General features: G+C 34.2%; 2 protein-coding genes across 3 annotated transcripts in view; both read right to left on the minus strand.

Annotated features, from left to right (window-relative positions):
- LOC126964869 (serine/threonine-protein phosphatase 5) overlaps positions 1–14,853 on the minus strand; it is a 415,601-nt gene extending 400,748 nt beyond the window's left edge. Inside the window, exons 1-10 of one of the 2 annotated variants that reach the window (XM_050808189.1) lie at positions 14,797–14,850; positions 14,600–14,711; positions 14,231–14,472; positions 12,474–12,621; positions 10,812–10,933; positions 9,634–9,904; positions 7,668–7,898; positions 6,453–6,672; positions 5,767–5,848; positions 911–4,597 (exon numbers count right to left, since the gene is read on the minus strand). In XM_050808189.1, the coding sequence (XP_050664146.1) occupies positions 4,538–4,597; positions 5,767–5,848; positions 6,453–6,672; positions 7,668–7,898; positions 9,634–9,904; positions 10,812–10,933; positions 12,474–12,621; positions 14,231–14,472; positions 14,600–14,693 (1,470 nt within the window). In that variant the 5' untranslated portion in view covers positions 14,694–14,711; positions 14,797–14,850 and the 3' untranslated portion in view covers positions 911–4,537. Of the gene's footprint in view, positions 1–910; positions 4,598–5,766; positions 5,849–6,452; positions 6,673–7,667; positions 7,899–9,633; positions 9,905–10,811; positions 10,934–12,473; positions 12,622–14,230; positions 14,473–14,599 lie in introns of those variants that run through there. The other variant, XR_007729443.1, reaches the window with a different exon arrangement.
- Positions 14,854–16,101: 1,248 nt separating this feature from the next.
- Positions 16,102–18,488, minus strand: LOC126964883 (uncharacterized). The gene is made up of 3 exons (XM_050808202.1): positions 18,117–18,488; positions 17,744–17,835; positions 16,102–17,112 (listed from the first exon to the last, which is right to left on the minus strand). The coding sequence occupies exons 1-3, from the start codon at positions 18,168–18,170 to the stop codon at positions 16,908–16,910; spliced, it is 351 nt and encodes a 116-aa protein (XP_050664159.1). The 5' UTR covers positions 18,171–18,488; the 3' UTR covers positions 16,102–16,907.
- Between the last annotated feature and the right edge of the window lie 340 nt (positions 18,489–18,828).

Genomic DNA, 18,828 nt, shown 5'->3' on the forward strand with positions numbered 1-18,828 from the left:
TTCCTCTTGAGGGACAAAGAACGGTTAATGCAGAATGGTATGCTAGCATTTGTTTGCCATAGGTCGTTTCTGAACTGCAAGCGCCGCATCATCCTCCATCACGACAATGCGAGTTCTCACACCGCGCACAGAACAAAAGAGTTTTTAGCGCAAGAAAACATAGAATTATTAGTCCATCCGCCGTACAGCCCCGACCTAAGCCCTAATGATTTCTATACTTTCCCTAAAATAAAGAATAAATTGCGTGGTCAGAGATTTTCATCACCTGAAGAAGCTGTGGACGCCTACAAAACGGCCATTTTGGAGACCCCAACTTCCGAACGGTATGGTTGCTTCAATGATTGGTTCCATCGTATGGAAAAATGTGTCAAATTTCGCGGAGAATACTTGTAAAAGCAATAATATTTACATTTTTAAATAGTAATGTTGTGTTAACTTCCTTGATTCCCGATACTTTTAAGGAAGCCCTCGTATACACAGTATCTTTTAAAAATATTCAATGTACTTACAGTTTTTGCTTTGTTTCGATTTTAATAAATTACTCATAGTATGGCAGTTAATTTGAACGTTGGCATAATATGATATATACACTGACCTGTATAAATACTATAATAATATTTCTGTGTTATTTATACTTCATGAATCAACGTAACAAGTACACATTTTTTTTGTACATAGTTTTCCAATCGATGTTTGTTTAGCTGCGGTTGTCATCACTAGTTTTAGTACCGCAGACTCTCGCAACATGGCCAACAGCGCCAAAAAGGCGAATATCAAACAGCCACAAAAGCACTTTGACAGCCGCCAGTCCAGTGGTTAATGGTTGAGGTCGGTGGATATATATTGATGTAATAGCTGTCTACAATCTACCAGTTGAAACATAAATCCAAACACAAAATAAAACAACAACTTATTTGAAAAGGACTTTAATAATCAAGTAAAACTAACATAACATCATCGAAATTAATATAAACAGTTAATTAATGTACAAATAACTTCGTTTTCCAACAGACGCTACAGTTACAACTGCGCTATTCGTATACTAATGTCAAAGGCTCGCTGCCCGCGTTGAAATATATACGGGCATAGTGATGCACCGCAGTAAAGTCGATTATAATATAATGAAAAGGTGTGAAATATTCACAGACTTTGACATTACAAATAATATGCGACAGTGAGCGTCCGTAAGATCTCACTCACAAGGGTAGCCGGGGCGATTCTACTTTCATACCTCCACCAAGTAGGTATAGAAATGCAAACAAACGCGTCCCACCAAATTAAAACGAATGTCGTCACCGACATCATTTATAATAATTCTTTGACACCCACAGATACCTTTAGAACCTGAAAATTTTATTGACGCATTGAATATTTGTTACGGGCAATTCTGACCTCTTCCGTGGTAATCATAAAAAAAAAATTAAGGTAACATATATGGCTCTGGACTTTGAAATGGTTAAGTATTTATTAATTAACAAAGAATTTCGTCAATAAATATTTCTATATTGATCAAAGTTGGCCCCCAAAGTAACTGACCCCGCGGAGAGTAATTCTCTCCGTGATCCGAGTATTCTAATGCTAAAAGTATCGAATGTGTCAGTATTTTAACACCGCACGAAGTTCATGCGCGCGTCCCTTTTGAACATAACTTTACTTACCAGAATTTGAAGTTTAATTGTATGATATAATTTGTTGGTAAACTTAAACATTTCTTAATAACTAACTTCAAATTCCATAAGACAAGTTCTATACTAATCCCACCGCTCGATACATTTATAATAAAAATAAGAATAATAAATTGACTGACATTTGTAATTTTTTTTTAAATATTGATGTGGGCGCAATTGTCATTACAAATCATTAAAAAACACTTCATTCTGCCGTTAAGACAATGATTCTTTTATTTGTCTAATGGTCTAATAAAATAAATAAATATTACAAAAGTTTGTTTTATACATGATCCCCCTTATTCATTATAGTCTTCTAACTTAAAGCATTGCTAATTCTCACTCTGTCTTCTTCTATTGACCTAAGTCAGAATGAGAAAAAACACTCCTAAGCGGCTGTTTAAAGTTAGCGGACCATTATGAATAAGGGGGGAATATATATACGTTTTGTTTTAGTTAAAATGCTTTTCAAATAGGTATATTATTAATATTTTCAATGCATTGCTTGCAAGTCGGTAATAAAAGAAGTTGTATGGCAGAGTGTAAAAAACATTTCTAAGTAATGTTGCGATTCCGAAAGCCTTTTTTTATCTAAGCAGTAAGTACCCAGTTGACTCAGAAACTAATTATGCTGAATCAATAAAATTTTCTTCGTCAATTGTTTTAGACCTTATTACGACTCGACGAGATGGTGAAGGAATGATTGAACGTACAACGATTTGATAAAGTTGTTCCATGAGGAAGGACCTAAATAACCTGAGGTTTTGACAGTTGCATCCTCCCATGTGTCACGTACACATGGTCATTAACGAAACAACACCGATGGAAAGAGAGAAAAAAATGGACAGAGAGTCAAAGGTAGGAAAATGGTAGGAATAACAAGAAAGGACAGATGAAGGAATGAATAAGTCTCAAGTCAAGGAAAAATATCCTTTTCATAAGATTTGCAAGATTATCACCAATAAAGAAACAGAAACCGGAAGAGGGGGCGTTAGTTTAACAGTTTATTTTATGAAAGTAAGTTTCGAGACGAGCAGGACTTTCAGCTGATGGTAATTGATACGCCCTGCCCATTACAATGCAGTGCCGCTCATCCATTGACATCTTATGTCACTTTGAGACATAAGATGTCAAGTTTCATTAAACTAAATCTCTCGATAAACTGAAATAAACAGGGGATCAAATTGGCGACGATTAGTTCCAGAAAGAAGAGACGGAGTGCTGGAATTTCAATAGAGGAGCTAATCCTTAACGGGATTTTATAAAGGGTTTTAGACCTGGAGTTACGTAATAGCTAGTCTGGCTAATAAAAGAAGAATAACAAACAGGATAACCTTCTTATAAGGGTGCACACAAAAAACGCGCGGCAGCCGTTTGCGGCAAACGAACGTAACTCGGGTCAAACATTTGCTCGCGTCGGCTAAGACAGACAAGTTCATTCTTGTAAAGAAAATCAGCAATGATTTTAAGATTTCTAGCACCTGAACACTCCTACACTAGCCTCAAAACAGTCAATTACATTGTCGATTGTCCATTTTTATGTATTCGGCACGCGATCCAATTCACCAAAACTTCAAACGTGGAAGCTTCTTTGATGCGGTATCAATAACCGTTTCATTTGTATTTTGGTGCAGGCTGTATCCCGTAAACCCCAAAAGGTGATTGCTCAAATTTCAAAAGCGTGTGTCTATTGCCATAAGAAACCATGATGGCCGACTCCAAGATGGCGGACATCAAAATGGCCGCAATAATGTTTATTTCACAAAAGTATGCAAAAGTTATGTGTTATATCTATGACTCGCATTTGACCTGTTTAAATTTATTAATTTCATTTAGCTATAATAAATTAGATGACTTATCGATATAAATTATTATCAACTTTAAGACTTTGTACATAAAAAATTGACACTGCTTGCAGATATATTGCCATAAATCATCGGGTGGATACATTATTGTTCGTGCTCTTAAATACTTAGGTCTATTAAAAAGTTATCACCTATGTGTTAATTTAAACATATTAACAGGCCATCGTTTGTTGATAAGAGGATACGCAGTTGTAAATAAAATATTTATAGCATTGACAATATTTGTGTAATCAAATTATCCGATGTATTTAAAATTGTAAATTTAACTAACGTAAAAAGAGTGCAACAACTCTAACGGCCGTTCCCAATATTCAGTCTATCTCTAGTAAGAGATATGAGATAAAAATCGTAACAATCGTTGACTTTTCTGTCCCAATAAACTTATCGACGGTAACTCACCTTATCCGTACGCGCTGTCTGTCAATGGGACGACATTTAGCTTACCAGCGATAGAAGTTTGTATGAAAATTGCAATTCACGCGTCCCAATATAAGGCGATAAGAATGACTTATCGGGTATATTCGGACAGCTTCAGATTACTCACAGTAGAAGGTAGTAATTTATCTCTATCTGTAGATAGTATATTGGGTAGGGCCGTAAGAGTCCTGAGGGCTTACCCGAGTTACAATCGTATCATGGCTAATATAGTTCTATCACTGTTATCTTGTTTTTAGTAGCTATACAGTTCGGTTTGACCAAATAACATAAGTCTTACACATTTTCTAAGTTCACTAAAGCACTGACGATTACAGATAGAAAACTTGGCTAAGCCTGTTGGTTTAAATGCACACTTTACTATTTTTTTTTCTTACCTTAACAATTTATTTATAGTCAATCACTGTTTCCAAATTCAATCATTTTATGCTACCTAGAGGGAGACTTAAACTTGACATGCCAATAACGGGGCACTCAAGATTGCTCAGCAAGGATCGTAAAATACAAAAAAAAGCTTTTGTGAATTACTCGTCGAGTGGATATGTCTAACTATAGGTATACACTAAGTACTTAACAGAACATGCTGAGCATAGAGTGTGCGTACGCCATTGCCTTGACATTCGGATGAGGCTGAAACAAGAAAAGAAGGTTGTACTTTTTTGGTAGAACGTGCAGTTAAAAATTTCTTTCATTGGTCTATCTAGCACATAGTTTCTCAACCTTATTTTGCTCACCGCCCACTTTGAGAATATGTTTTTTTATAGAGAATTTTCGTGTATTTTTTTGCCTTTGTAGACTATATTTTTTTAATCTAGCTACGCCCCATCTGCGCCATCTCAATGCCCCCTAATTTTCTTTTTCAAACGACCACAAGGGGGCGTTATCGCCCACGTTGAGAACCTATGAATTCTAGCAGGATCAAGCTTGTGCACGTCGCGAAATACAGACAAATTAACCATTATGTATTTAACATCCAAAAAACCCTAGCATTTAAACAATAAAAAACGAACCAAACTAATCTTTGGTAACAATCGTTTTAATGTTTTGCTTAGTATAGGACTAGGTCTCGAAATTTTGAGCTATTGATAATTCCACGTTCATATGGAAGGCAAACTGGGGTAATGAAAGTGTATTTAGTCTCCTGTATAGATTGTAGAACGAAACTCCGGTAGCTTTTTTTCAGCCGTACTCCAAATCGGTACGACAAAAGTGATTACTCTGTCCATTGCAAGCGAGTATGTCCACCAATGACCTCTTACCATCGGGTGACGTCGTTTATTACATGAACGTAATCGTTCGCTCGTTCATCATCAGTCGGAAGACGTCCACAACTGGACAAAGGCCTCCACCAAAGATCTCCACGACAATTGGTCTTGCGCTGCCCTTATCCAATGTATTCCGCGATTTTGACCAGATCGTCGGTTCATCTTGTGGGGGGCCTACAAACACTGCGTCTTCCGGTACGTGGTCGCCATCCGAGGACTTTACTGCCCCACCGGCCATCTGTCCGTGGAGCTATGTGCCCTGCCCACTGCCACTTCAGTTTCGCAATCTTTCATCATCGTTCGCTCGTATGTCTCCCCTATTCCTCACTTATACCTTAACGAGGCTGTTATGGCTGCCGTATGATTTCCATGCCATCATGATTGGCAAAAAAGCGATCTCCAAGTTGCAGTGAGAACACCCTAAAGATGATTACTGCTAGTACTGACTGCATCCTCCAGAAACACTAGATACAAAAGGCTTGACGTTTTTAAAAGTATTTTGCTAACAATAATAACTTTGTGTTCAGTACTTACCACAGCTTCATATGTTGTGAAGTTTGGTTTGAGGTCCTTACCATTCATTGTAATAAATGCCCCAAGGTTACCCATGGCATCACTGAAAGTTACCAAATAATTATTATTTTATGGCTATCTTGTTACCGGGAGGTCTGCTTGATGTGTTTTTTATTATTATTATTTCCTTTAAAGTTAAAGTTATTATATATTTTATTTTATGAAATGCTCACATAATGCCTCTATTTGTTTACGGTATGTGTGGATTGATGCATCAATAACTCTTGTGTTTATAAGTATTAAATTACTTTGTTTTCTCTTTTTGACTTACTCGTGTAAGCCTTTCAGTTTTTGACATTTGGTATTTTTGTTGCGTCACTTTGCATATATTGTAATTGAAATGATTTGTAAAACAATTAAAATGTAAATCTTGTCTTAAAAGAGTGGCAATGAGTTTCTTGCTACTTCTTCTCATTAGCTCAACCCTTTACGAAGTAGCGGTAAATTCAATGAGAAACAATATTTTTATTTATTTTTTTGACATTCATAAGTGTCATTTCCGTGACCCACATGAATAAAGTGTTTTTGAATTTGAATATAGATTTTGCTCACTTGAAAGAGAAAGAGGGTGTGTCAATCAACAATTTATAATTTGTCATCAATATAAGCAAAGTAACAAAATAAAGGAAAATACATAAATATTTTACCAGTAATTGGGTGCGGAGAACACGGTGATGCATTTTCCGTTGTGTGCTATCTCATAGCCCTGGTTCTTGACCTCGTGGCTGCGAATGATATAGTCCAAATTGTTCTTCTCGAGGAAGTCGGCAGTGATGTCAGGGCCGAACTGACAGCCAACTCCTCGCTTGGACTGCGAGCGACCCATCATCGGTTGCGGGTCAGACCAAAGCAGATCACACATTATGCCTGCAAATGTAACATTCATATTAAATTTTGAGCTAGAGGAACCCCCCCCCCCCCAGGGGCCAAAATAACTCTTACAGCAGTCGTCGACAAATTTTTAAATCCTCCAAGCATTAAAATTATTGCGATTTTTGCCAATTTTACAACTTGAATTACTTTTACAACATGGCCGACATCGATCAGCTGTTCGTTAAATAATGTGATAAATAGATCGACTTTGACAACTGACAAACCATTGACATTGAAAAGATGTCTATTTCCATTGAAATTAGTTAAAATCATGTTTGTTTGTACCTACGAAATGATACCTTCCACAGGAGCCATAGTAGGAATAATAGAATAGAATAGAACGAAATGGCAACATTGCGTACTATATAGACGTATTATGAGAGATTTATCTAACGAATATAAATAAGGAATTTTATCGAACGTTCGATAGGCTTAAAAAACGTTTTAACTAATATAGCTTTATACCTTCGAAAAGCGTTTTATTATGAATAAGTCCGTTAAACAATAACATACAAAATAACACTTAATTAATTAATATCAATTAATGACATAATATTTTTTGACCGAAATTTCTGAGCACTGTGATTGTAACTTAAATATGGTAAGCATAATATCATATTTAAACATATGATGAATGTTAGTGGTCCAACACACTTTAAACCGAAACACACCAAAAGTTTTTTTTAATAAGGGACGAGACGACGAGCATGACGGTCAGCTGATGCTAATTGATACGCCCTGCCCATTACAATGCAAGATAATTGAAAAACCCAAAAATTCTGAGCGGCACTACAACTGCTCTCGTCACCCTGAGATATTAGATGTGAAATCTCATTTGCCTAGTAATTCCACTAGTTATGGCGCCCTTCAAACAGAAACACAGCAATACTTACACATTAGTGTTTCACGGCAGAAATAGGTGCCGTTGTGGTAACCATAATCTCGTACTTGAAGGCAAGGAAGTTCTTCCAACAAAATGAAATACTCACCCTCCTCAGGTGGTTCCCTGTTCCTCTCAATATTTCTTATATCATCAAGAGTTACGTCATCACGCGTGAATAATCCACCGTGCATCACCAGTACACGGCTGTTAATACAATGGGCTAGCGGCAACCAGTGATACACTTCCGTGAAGAGATCAGCCATTTGTGATGAGTATTTCGCAGTCACTTCCCCTCGGAAACCATATACCCTATTCATGACCATTGTTTCGTGATTACCTAGAATTTTAATACGAATTCATTCATTATTAGGTTGTGTCCAAAATTTCCGAATGTAACTAGTCTGGCCATAGATATTTTTACAACTTAAAAACTCCCAATTTTTTTTATTCAATTTTGGAATGCGTTTATTATGATAGTAACTACTATCATTTCATATAAACGCTGGATAGTGCCAACTGTCATAAATGAACTGCCACAGGATTTGCTAAAAGATGTTTCCTCTAAAAATCACCTTAAACCAATTCTCACAAGACATTATCTCTCACTGTGCCCATGAAATGGATTTAATATAACTTTATGATATTAACCTTACTAGCTGACCAGACAGACGTTGTTCTGTACATAATAAATAAAATACCGTTTTTGATGAATTTGTCAATAATTTTTCATTGTAACATAATAATATGTTCCTTGTTGTTATAATGAAATTGTTTCACAGCAGAACTGTCAAACCGCGCGTCACTAAATTCTCTCATTGAAAATATGTCCATACAAAACAAATATTGGTAATAAAACTAATTGTGGGTCCCAAATCGAAATAAAAACTACCCTATCTCTCAAGTTGGACCAAACTGCACTCCATGAAGTAATCAACATTAAAATCCGTTCATTAGTTTAGGAGTCCATTGAGGACAAACATTGTGACACGAGATTTATATATATTAAGATTGATGATAGATGCCGTGTTAATTTACAAATACGAAATAAGTTTAATGCTGTACATTAGGTTTAATAGTAGTTTTAGGTTAATGCTGTAAATTTTGTTTTATTGTAATTAGTATAGTTAGTATTATAGTTATTATTGTTAGTATTATCTTTGCACGAGAGCTGCTGCCGACAAACTACTTACGTAGTTTGGCAGACAGACAATAAGTGTATAAGAAAAAATATATATATTTTTTCGATCAACTCATAATAATGAAAGGGGTGTCAAAGTAGATAGAACTGCCTTGGAGTAAGTGGGCAAGGAGCCGTTGGTAATTTTCGTATATTGAAGAAGTCTGCAGTTGAACACATAAAAGATCGGTGCTTCTGCGAGCTGTTAGAATTAAAAATGCTGTTTATACTCTTAAAGCCAGAATTCGTCGATATTCTATAGAGAAACAAAAAAAAATTGGTAGGCGATGTTTAAACTTTTACAACATGATCCCAGAAAATGTACAGGGCCGCAATGTTAAGATTTTTTTTATGGAATAGGAGGACAAACGAGCTTACGGGTCACCTGTTGTTAAGTGATCACCGCCGCCCACAATCTCTGCAACACCAGAGGAATCACAGGAGCGTTGCCGGCCTTTAAGGGAGGTGTACGCGCTTTTTTTGAAGGTACCCATGTCGTATCATCCCAGCAACTCCGCAAAAGGAAATTGTAAGCTTTGAAGCCAATTTGGCTTTGCCCTCCAGATGACCACGAAATTGGCAATCGCTCGAGATTTCGAGACCCAGTATTCCGATACTAGGCGAGGCTTTATTAATGAATTATTAAAAAAGTATATAATTTTAAAGAATTATTCAAATTGTGTGGTAAGTATTACATATTAAATTCAATTCGATGAAGACACAACCTGAGAGATGAACAAGACATACAATATTTATCAAGGATATGTCACTCGAACGGTTGACTCCGTGGAAGAACGTTCACACAGAACCCAAGAGGTCATGGGTTCAAGTAACGCATTGTTCATAAATTTTGTTTTCAAATATAATTTTTGTATTAAATCAAATAGAAACCTACCTCTAGACATAAAGAAATGATCCGGATACAAAAGCTTGAAACTTAACAATGTGAATATACATTCGACACTAAATGATCCACGGTCCACAAAGTCTCCATTAAACAAGTATGGATTGCTCTCAGAGGGCAATCCATTCAACTTGAAAACGTTTAATAAATCGTAGTACTGCCCATGTATATCACCACACACAGTGAACTTTTCATCGTAAGGCACTTTTATGTCTACCATTGACGGCAGCGTTTGTAGATATGCTTTAGCATCAATTAGGATCTGAAATATAAAATGCATTTATAATTTCTTAACTATAAACAACAGTATATACTCATATAATTACATGGGCTAAGCGAGTGAATTATAAATGCAGATTCTAAGCAACTTGAATTTCGAAACTGAAACTGAAACTTCATTGTCATCGTCGTGATCATTTCAGCCGGAAGACATCCACAGCTGGACAAATGCCTCCTCCAAATATCGCCATCATGATCGGTCCTGCGCTGCCCTCATCCTTTTTTTAGTTTTCCTACAGATCTCCTCATATCTGATTCAATCTCTTAGTGAACCTCCGAACATAGCCCTCTCCATTGCCCGCTGAGTGACAATAAGCTTCCTCATAAGAAACTTCAACTAACTCTTTTCTATCCTTGTAAATATTGCAGTGATAGTAAATAATTTGTAAGTAATAAAGTCAAATATTAAAATGAAATACTAGAACTGTTATCAGACTACATTATAATATCAAAAATCTAGTTTAGATTAATTAGTTTTTTTTTATGAAAAAAGGGATGAGATGAGTAGGACGTTCAGCTGATGTTAATTGATACTCCCTGCCCATTAAAATGCAGTGATGATACTCTGAATTCTTGAATTGTGAAGTCTCATTTGACCTGTAATTTCACAAGCTATGGCGCCCTTCAGACCGAAATATTAATATTTATACATTCCTGTTTCACGGCAGACATAGGTGCCGTTGTAGTACCCATAATATAGCCGGCTTCCTGTGCAAAGGAGCCTCCCAGTTGCTTTCTATATTAAAATCCTATAATACATCCTAAAGATGTTCTATTTCAAGCAACTTGGAGTTGATTTAATTGGCTTTCGTTTTTTAATAATTATTAATCTATTTAAGTGTATTTATAATTCATAACTAAATAAAGTTTCACTGCACTGCAGTCCTCACCTTGTATGCAAATTTTCTGTGAAGTTTTTTCTGATCCTTGAAATGTTCCATAAGTTCTGTGACAAACCTTAAAGTTACAATACCATTCTCCAAACATGGCCCATCATATTCATCTTCAATAGCTGTTGATTAGATAATAGAATAGATAATAGATGATAAAATTTTCATGAACTACACAATTTTAGTTCTGCCGTATTTAAGTAAAATAAGTTTTGTTCATTTTTATTTATAATTATATTGCATCTTATTATATAATTGTATTATATAGTATCTTAGTATGTAGTTCTTATGTTTTTAAAATTCAATAATTATGTATGTTATACTTGCATGTGATTGTTGTCTATAAGTGCAATAACACTTAGACTTATTTAGAATAATATTCAATGTATTAGTTAGTGATTATTGTGTTGGTGATGCTAATAAATAAATAAAGTGATTATCTCTTTGTGACTGATTTACCTTCACAACAAAAACTATGCAAGTCTCGCAAAGGTGCGAGAAAGTACTTAGTACTTTTAATATATTATGCTGAATACTGCCAGTAAAGAGCTAATAACTTTATTTATATTTTTTTTATTAAATATATATTAGTTAATATCATATGTTGCATACTAGCTCCCTACAATTAATAACAAAAAATAAACAAATTATTTATGTACTACTACAGGAAATGTCTTGAAAGATCCAGGAGGTAAAGGCGTAAAAGGCATTTATTTTCTCAAAATTGATTCCTTTAGAATTCTTTTTGATGTAATTTCTAATAACTACTAGATACTACTACCGCTTCGGAAACAAATGGCGCTCTGCGAGAGAAGAAGCGGCGCAAAAAACTCTCCCAGCATTCTTTTTTTGCACTCTTTTCAATAAAAATATTGTACAGTCATTTCTATCGCTATAAAATAATCACAATCTAGTCCCAGGCTGCCCCATCATTTAGATATTCAGCAGTGGAGTAATAGGATTTACGACAGGGCCATTATTTTATAAAACATTTAAATTTATTTATAGACAATGCCTGAACAGTGGCTGGGACTTTATTATAGAAGTGTATACATTTACCCTTGAAGCTATTATGTATCTTATGAAGCCTACTAGAATTAGTTACAAGCAATACCTTATTTCTAGTGTTATAATAATGAAAATCACTATTAAGAGCAACAAGGTGACGATTTTTGTGAACGTATATTAAGTTTTCATATGATGGTAAGAATGATTAATATTTAAAACACAATATAGAAGTTTTATTAACGTTCACAAACATGTCTATTTGACAATTTAACGATTGATGCTAGTAGGTTAATCTGCTGTGGCACTAGATTTTTCAGATTCACCAAAACCGAGAGTCGAACTTAAACTGTCATATGGCGCACTATTCCCTCACCAAGTTCTGACACTAACTTTGTTTATAAGATGGTTTATTTTTCATGATCTAATAGCTTGTTTCAATAGCTTTCCGATACATTCACTCAAATCATCCTAATAATAAGCAATCTATTGCTACAGGTAAAATAAAACACATTGACAGGACACTCAGTGAGCGCCAAAATCGCGAAAAGCTCTGATCTGAGGCATACAGTGTGATCAGAGTTTCCCGGAACAGAGAGTTTTAATAGTGGAAAGCAATAAAATATGAATAACTAAAATTATATAATGATCACTTACTCATAGCATCCAAATTAATAGAATCAGCTACATTAACTACTACTTTATCAACAGCTATTGCCTTTTCAAATGCAATTTTCTTGACAATCTTAGCACATTCATTATATTTCATCTTGGCATCTTGGTCATTTGGCCTAACTTTGGTTACCTGGTAATAACAAAATAATAATAATATAATATTTAACATGATTTTTAATATTCTAAGTGAGATATTATAAGTTTTTTATAATATGCAAAAGCACCTTCTGTGTAGCTATCACAATTTTAAATCTATAAAAAACACCCCTACTCTTATGATGCCAATTGAAAGAATGGCCAAAAACTAATAACTCTTCTTAAGTAACATCGTATTTTAAAGGAACGTCTTGTCTTACGCAAATCGCCAATCTTTTATAAGTCCTCTACTTTTCTTATCATTTAATGGTGAATACTCGATATGATATGGCACAATTCTGTTTGTAACTCGCCCACGTTTTCATATTGCTTTTTGTATAGCATATCTTTCACGTATCCCCAAAAGAAGAAATCTAATGGTGTAAGATCCGGGGATCTGGCCGGCCATATAATAGGTCCATTAGTACCAATCCAAGTAGGAAAACAATCATTTTATGTTGTTCCTTTCTTTTAAAATACTATCTTACTTAAGAAGAGTTATTAGTTTGTAGCCATTCTTTCGATTGGCATTATAAAAGTAGGGTTGATTTTTTTTTAATTTCAGTTAGTTCGATTCCCAGACGAGGCAAGTAATTTTTAGAAAATCTTTGAATGCAGAAGTACTAACTTTTAAAAATAACCTAAAGTCTTCTTTCAGTAAAATAGCCTATCTTTGATATTTAAGGTACTTTTCCTTCATGTCCCATAACTTTGAGACACCCTGTATATAAAGAAATCTGTAAGATGCATAGTTTCATTAAATTTTGCTACATTGTGATTGATTCTGCCTGTCTTGTGAGGTGAGTTTTAAAATACTATCTTACTTAAGAAGAGTTATTAGTTTGTAGCCATTCTTTCGATTGGCATTATAAAAGTAGGGTTGATTTTTTTTTAATTTCAGTTAGTTCGATTCCCAGACGAGGCAAGTAATTTTTAGAAAATCTTTGAATGCAGAAGTACTAACTTTTAAAAATAACCTAAAGTCTTCTTTCAGTAAAATAGCCTATCTTTGATATTTAAGGTACTTTTCCTTCATGTCCCATAACTTTGAGACACCCTGTATATAAAGAAATCTGTAAGATGCATAGTTTCATTAAATTTTGCTACATTGTGATTGATTCTGCCTGTCTTGTGAGGTGAGTTGTTCCCTTCCTTAAAATATGGTTGAAGGAGGCAATGGTTGGTCCATGTGTCAGAATCATGAAACCCTTTATCGGAAGCTCTGCTTTGTTTATAAAATTGATATTTTTATAATCGTTAACAAAATGCTACCACACAAGCATTATTTTTTACAGTGCATGTTGATAAATGCATCTACTGTACTCAATAACTGTGTTTTTATTTATTTAGGTACATTTATTTTTTGAATTACTCATTTAAAGCTGTAAATGTTGATTTAAAAGAGTGGCAAAGGGTTTCTTGCAACTTCTTCTCATTAAAGCTCAACCTTTTCCAAAGTGGTAGTAAATGGTAAAATCTTAGTTATTATGATTTGATTTAAATGTTTAAGTAGGGTTAAATATATCTATATTTGTGTTATTTTAAAAGATACAGGCAATATTGAATATTTTCAGTAATAATAATAAGGAATGGATAATACTTACATATTCAAAATCCTTAAGGGCTAATTTGTACTTTGATAAAGACATATATGCAGCAGCCCTTCTATAGTAGGCCTTTGTATAAGACCTATCTATTTCTATAGCTTTTGTTGCATCACTTAGAGCATAACCAAAGTTTTCCAACCTTAAGTTAGATATACTCCTATTCGCATAGTAAACCGCATTATTAGGGTTCTTTTCTATCGCTTTCGAGTAGAACTCGATAGCAATAATATAATTTTGTTCTGAAAAGAGAGGTTATGAATATCAAATAAGTTTCACACAATCCATAACATACATGTAAAATTATAAGGAATTTGTCTACATGTGTCGTTTTTAGTATATTGCATTCGATAAATAAAATAAACTCACTCTTAAAATATTCATTTGCTTCATTTTTGAATTCTTCGGCTGCAACCAAATCTTCCTGTGATATCGGATCTTTAACTTCCTCATTTTCAGCCATGATTTAATCCTGTATTCACTTTTTAAAAACGAATTATAACAGATATTTAATATTTTTACTATGAATTAAGTGAAAGTAATAATAAAAAATGTGATTCTCGTACTTCCATCTAGTTTACAGTGTCCGCAATTGAATAATCATGATCAGTAAATCAGTAATCATATGAAAATTGATATTTTAATTATAATGACATGTGAAGGAACTAAAATTAAAGTGACGTTTCGAAATGTTGCCAGTGGTAATTTATTACACTCCGAGATCTGATTCCCATTTTATGCCACGACGGTTCTCTTTCCGTACAGACTTTATGTATTACCCACGTATTACCCTCGCCAAACTTCTACTTCGCTTCAACTTTGCTGCAAATAGTCCTGTTAGTTTATAAATTCTTACAAACAGGTACGCTTGGCAACTGCATATAAAGCCTGGAGAGCACGCATTTATTTGAAAATTGTCTAAGTACACTCTTTCATCCAGTACACGTTCTAGTAGTGCAATAGAAAGAAACGACATACGGTAATCGACATCTATTCAAATCCACATACAGTACCAAAAGCCTACTTGGTAGTGGCACACAGTCATACACTCGATGTCAGAGTCCAAAATTATTTCTGCGACTCGCTGTAAACAAGGGCCGTTTCGGTTCTATACATTATCTTCGCGTATAGAATAAAATCTAGAGTTTGGCTCCTTTATTACGATCGATACAAATATAGTTTGTATGCATACTAGCACTGTATATTATGGAACAGACTAGTTACTTAGGCCACTGATGTAAAGTAATATTACCAGCCAGCCATGGACATCAGCAATACCAGAGGTCAAGAAATGCGTTTTCGGCCTTTGAGATGGGAGTATGTTTGAGACTTATCGTATCGATTGGGGATAAAAAGAGTCCACAAAGTGGCTGTGCTTGGATAGAAGTTACTAGAGACACATCAACGAGATGCGGGTGAATAAAATTAACCTGAACAACTAATCTAACCACTTCCCATGATATATGCTGTAGAAGGAGGAGAGAGACTCCACATTAAAGTGTGGAACTCCACAAAAAATAATCAAGTTGATCGGTGATGACTTGATTGTCTATTATTCAGTAATTTCCAATCTACATTTTCACAGCCTTGCGTTCTGGTTTTGTTCATAATATAAATGCGCATGGTTGGTCGGACTCTTTCTATTAAATTTATTGCCAGTCTGTGGCACTAGTAAATTAAATAGTGGGATAGTATATCTATTAAGGAGGGTAGAGGTAATATCTATGCTAGTGTTCATTAATCACTCTAAAGTAAACATTAAGATCACCTCTAGATGACACCCATAGAAAGTTGAAGAAAGATTGTTGCAAAAGAGAAGATTCTGACTGCTCGTTGCCAGCTAAAATTGCAGTTGAATGACAAAAAAAATATTTTTAATTCATATTAACGTTTATTCAACTTAGATTAAAAACTTTTTTTATTTAATTTTTACAATATTTTGGATTTTAAATCACTTATAATACTTTCTAGTGACGCAAATTTGGGTTTTAATGCAATGCAAACACTACTAGCCTCTACTTCACGCCTGTCATTGTTGCGAATGTGGTACTTAATCCGGACAGGTCTGGCCTGTTTGTGATGAAGAGATAGACAGTGTGACTCTCCCACTTTTGAAAAACCCTCAGTTGCCTCACTCATTCAGTGTTCAAGTAGTCTTATATCACAGGTATTATTCACACATTACTGCAATGGCATGAACAGTCTTGACTGCAAAATCAACTAGCCTGGGCGGCCAAACATTATTGAGCAGTTGTCCATTTCATTGTGCAATTGGTGCGTGGAGACTCACAATAACCTGGTCATGCTGTAGCTGAGCAATGCCAATACTTTAGTCCGAGTAGATGGTTGGTCATAATCAGTGGCGATAACATGGCCTAGATTCTTTGACAAGTGGAGAGTAACAAGAAGTCATGCACTGGGTGGCTGTAAGAAGCTATGATTCTTACTTGTTCTGAACCTGTTTTTAGTAACATGGTATTATATTCTGTAATTACTCTAGCTATGTCTCTTATGCTGTGTATCTGCTGTGCTTCTTGAATATTACATACTCCTAGATAAATATTTACAGCATCAATCATATTTAAGCGACTTGGTATGCTTTCAATAAATTCCTTTAGCCCTTCTTCAATACTTCATCCTACTTGTATTGCAGAGGTAAAAAACAAACTATAAAAACTTAATTTATTATTTTTAGAACTGCTTCTGGTCTGTCTAACCAAATACTATCTTTTTTCTTATCTATGATGAAATTCCTTTCCATATTGCAGATTTTACATTTAGTTGGAATATATTTTACATTATTTTTACACTTCAACTTAGTTAATTGAATACTTGTCAGAGCATGACATTTCTTACATAATTGCTTCTTTATATCGGGGTGTCTGAAATGATATAAATAAAGATTATAGGTTGATGTCATTTCATCTAATTTAAGCTTAGGTTTTTGAAATGGTAGCAATAAATTTGAACATCAAAGATTCATTTTAGACCAATACAATTAAAAAAGTAATTAAATTGGAGTGGAGTCCCTATTAGGTGTCTCATTGACATGTGCCTGTGATAGGGTTTTTAGTATAAAGTGTTAGTTTAGAGAACAAGCTACTTATTCAATAGTACATCTCTCAAAAATTTGTTATACAAGAAATGTATTATAATTTCTAAGTAGGAATTGTTAATTGATGAAGATCTACATAAGGTTCATTCAAAAGTGATGTATGACTTTTTTATTATAGCAATAACAAACATCTTCTTATCTTTGAAGTTTGACATAGCGGGAAACCAAACAAAGGTTGTCTAGAAACAACAGTCTGGGAAGGTACCTCTTTGCCTATAAACCACTTATTCACCTGAATTTGTTAGAAAATTAATTAAGAATGTTAAATCAACTTAAGATCACTTATCACAGATGATCCATTCCATAAAAAATTTACAAAGTGTGAAATTTTTGAAGACAGAAATAAGAGCAGGTTATAAGTAGGTACTTAATATCAAATATATTTTTTATATAATTACATTTTGAGAACATTCTTCTTTGCAACATTAATAATCAATTTGTTGTAGTATGCTCCTAGTGCTGGATTTTTTTCTGTAACTTCTTTGCTTATCTGAAAAGTAACATGATTCGATAATAAATCTTGTTAATCATAAATAAAACTGAGCATACAGAAGATCGAGTATGTTTTGTTGATAATCATAATATAAATAATAAATTATACAAATTTGTTATGTTTTAGTGATCACCCTCACTTCTGGGATTTAAATATACAAATAACATTTTAAAATAAAGTTTTATTTGTGTAATTTGTGTTGTTGACTTTTGTGCTTCAAGTGCAAGCAAATATTATCATATAGATATTAAGGTAGGTAATAAACCGGTAACACTTACTTGGTATAAATAGTTAATACGCTGAAATGCATCATTACCGGCTTCTTTTCCCATTTTTATTATATCACAACTTTCAAGTATGTACCTTTATTGTATGTATTCTGTACCTACCAAAATCATTGTTGTTAAGTTTAATTTGTAAAATATTAATTTCTCATGTAAGTGACAATAGGTCCTAATGAGAATAAAGTTATTTTAAACCTAAGTATTGATTTATGTTTGACGTAAACTAGTAAAATTTTACTAATATTTAATAACATTTATCAATACGTTTTACCAATTTTATAACGAGACTCGAGAGGTATCGTCAGGGGTGGGACAGACGCCTTAAAGTGACGTCTTCAGAAGACTATAGTGTCATCTGTTAGTTGGCCCGAAAATGAAAGCTTTGTCAGCTTTGAAACCTTTTCTTTAGTTGTGTCACTGCCCACTGGTCATAAAATGGCGCCTACTTCTAGCGTTAGCGCATGAATGTAGCTCTCGTGTTCCATTTTGCATATTTACACTACTAAATCTACCCTTTATGTTCTATGTTGTGGCAAAATTAAATAACTAACGCGCAATTTCAACATGGTAAAAAATTGCAATACCTACATTAAAAAGTAGAGTTAGTTTTTTAATTGTGTCACAACAGGAAAGGTTAAAATGAATTTAATAATTTCGAGCTTATAATATACCTATAGTTATTTTCGTTTCCAAATAGACAGCTCAT

This window comes from Leptidea sinapis, chromosome 6 (genome assembly GCF_905404315.1).
Source record: "Leptidea sinapis chromosome 6, ilLepSina1.1, whole genome shotgun sequence".
NCBI lineage: Eukaryota > Metazoa > Arthropoda > Insecta > Lepidoptera > Pieridae > Leptidea > Leptidea sinapis.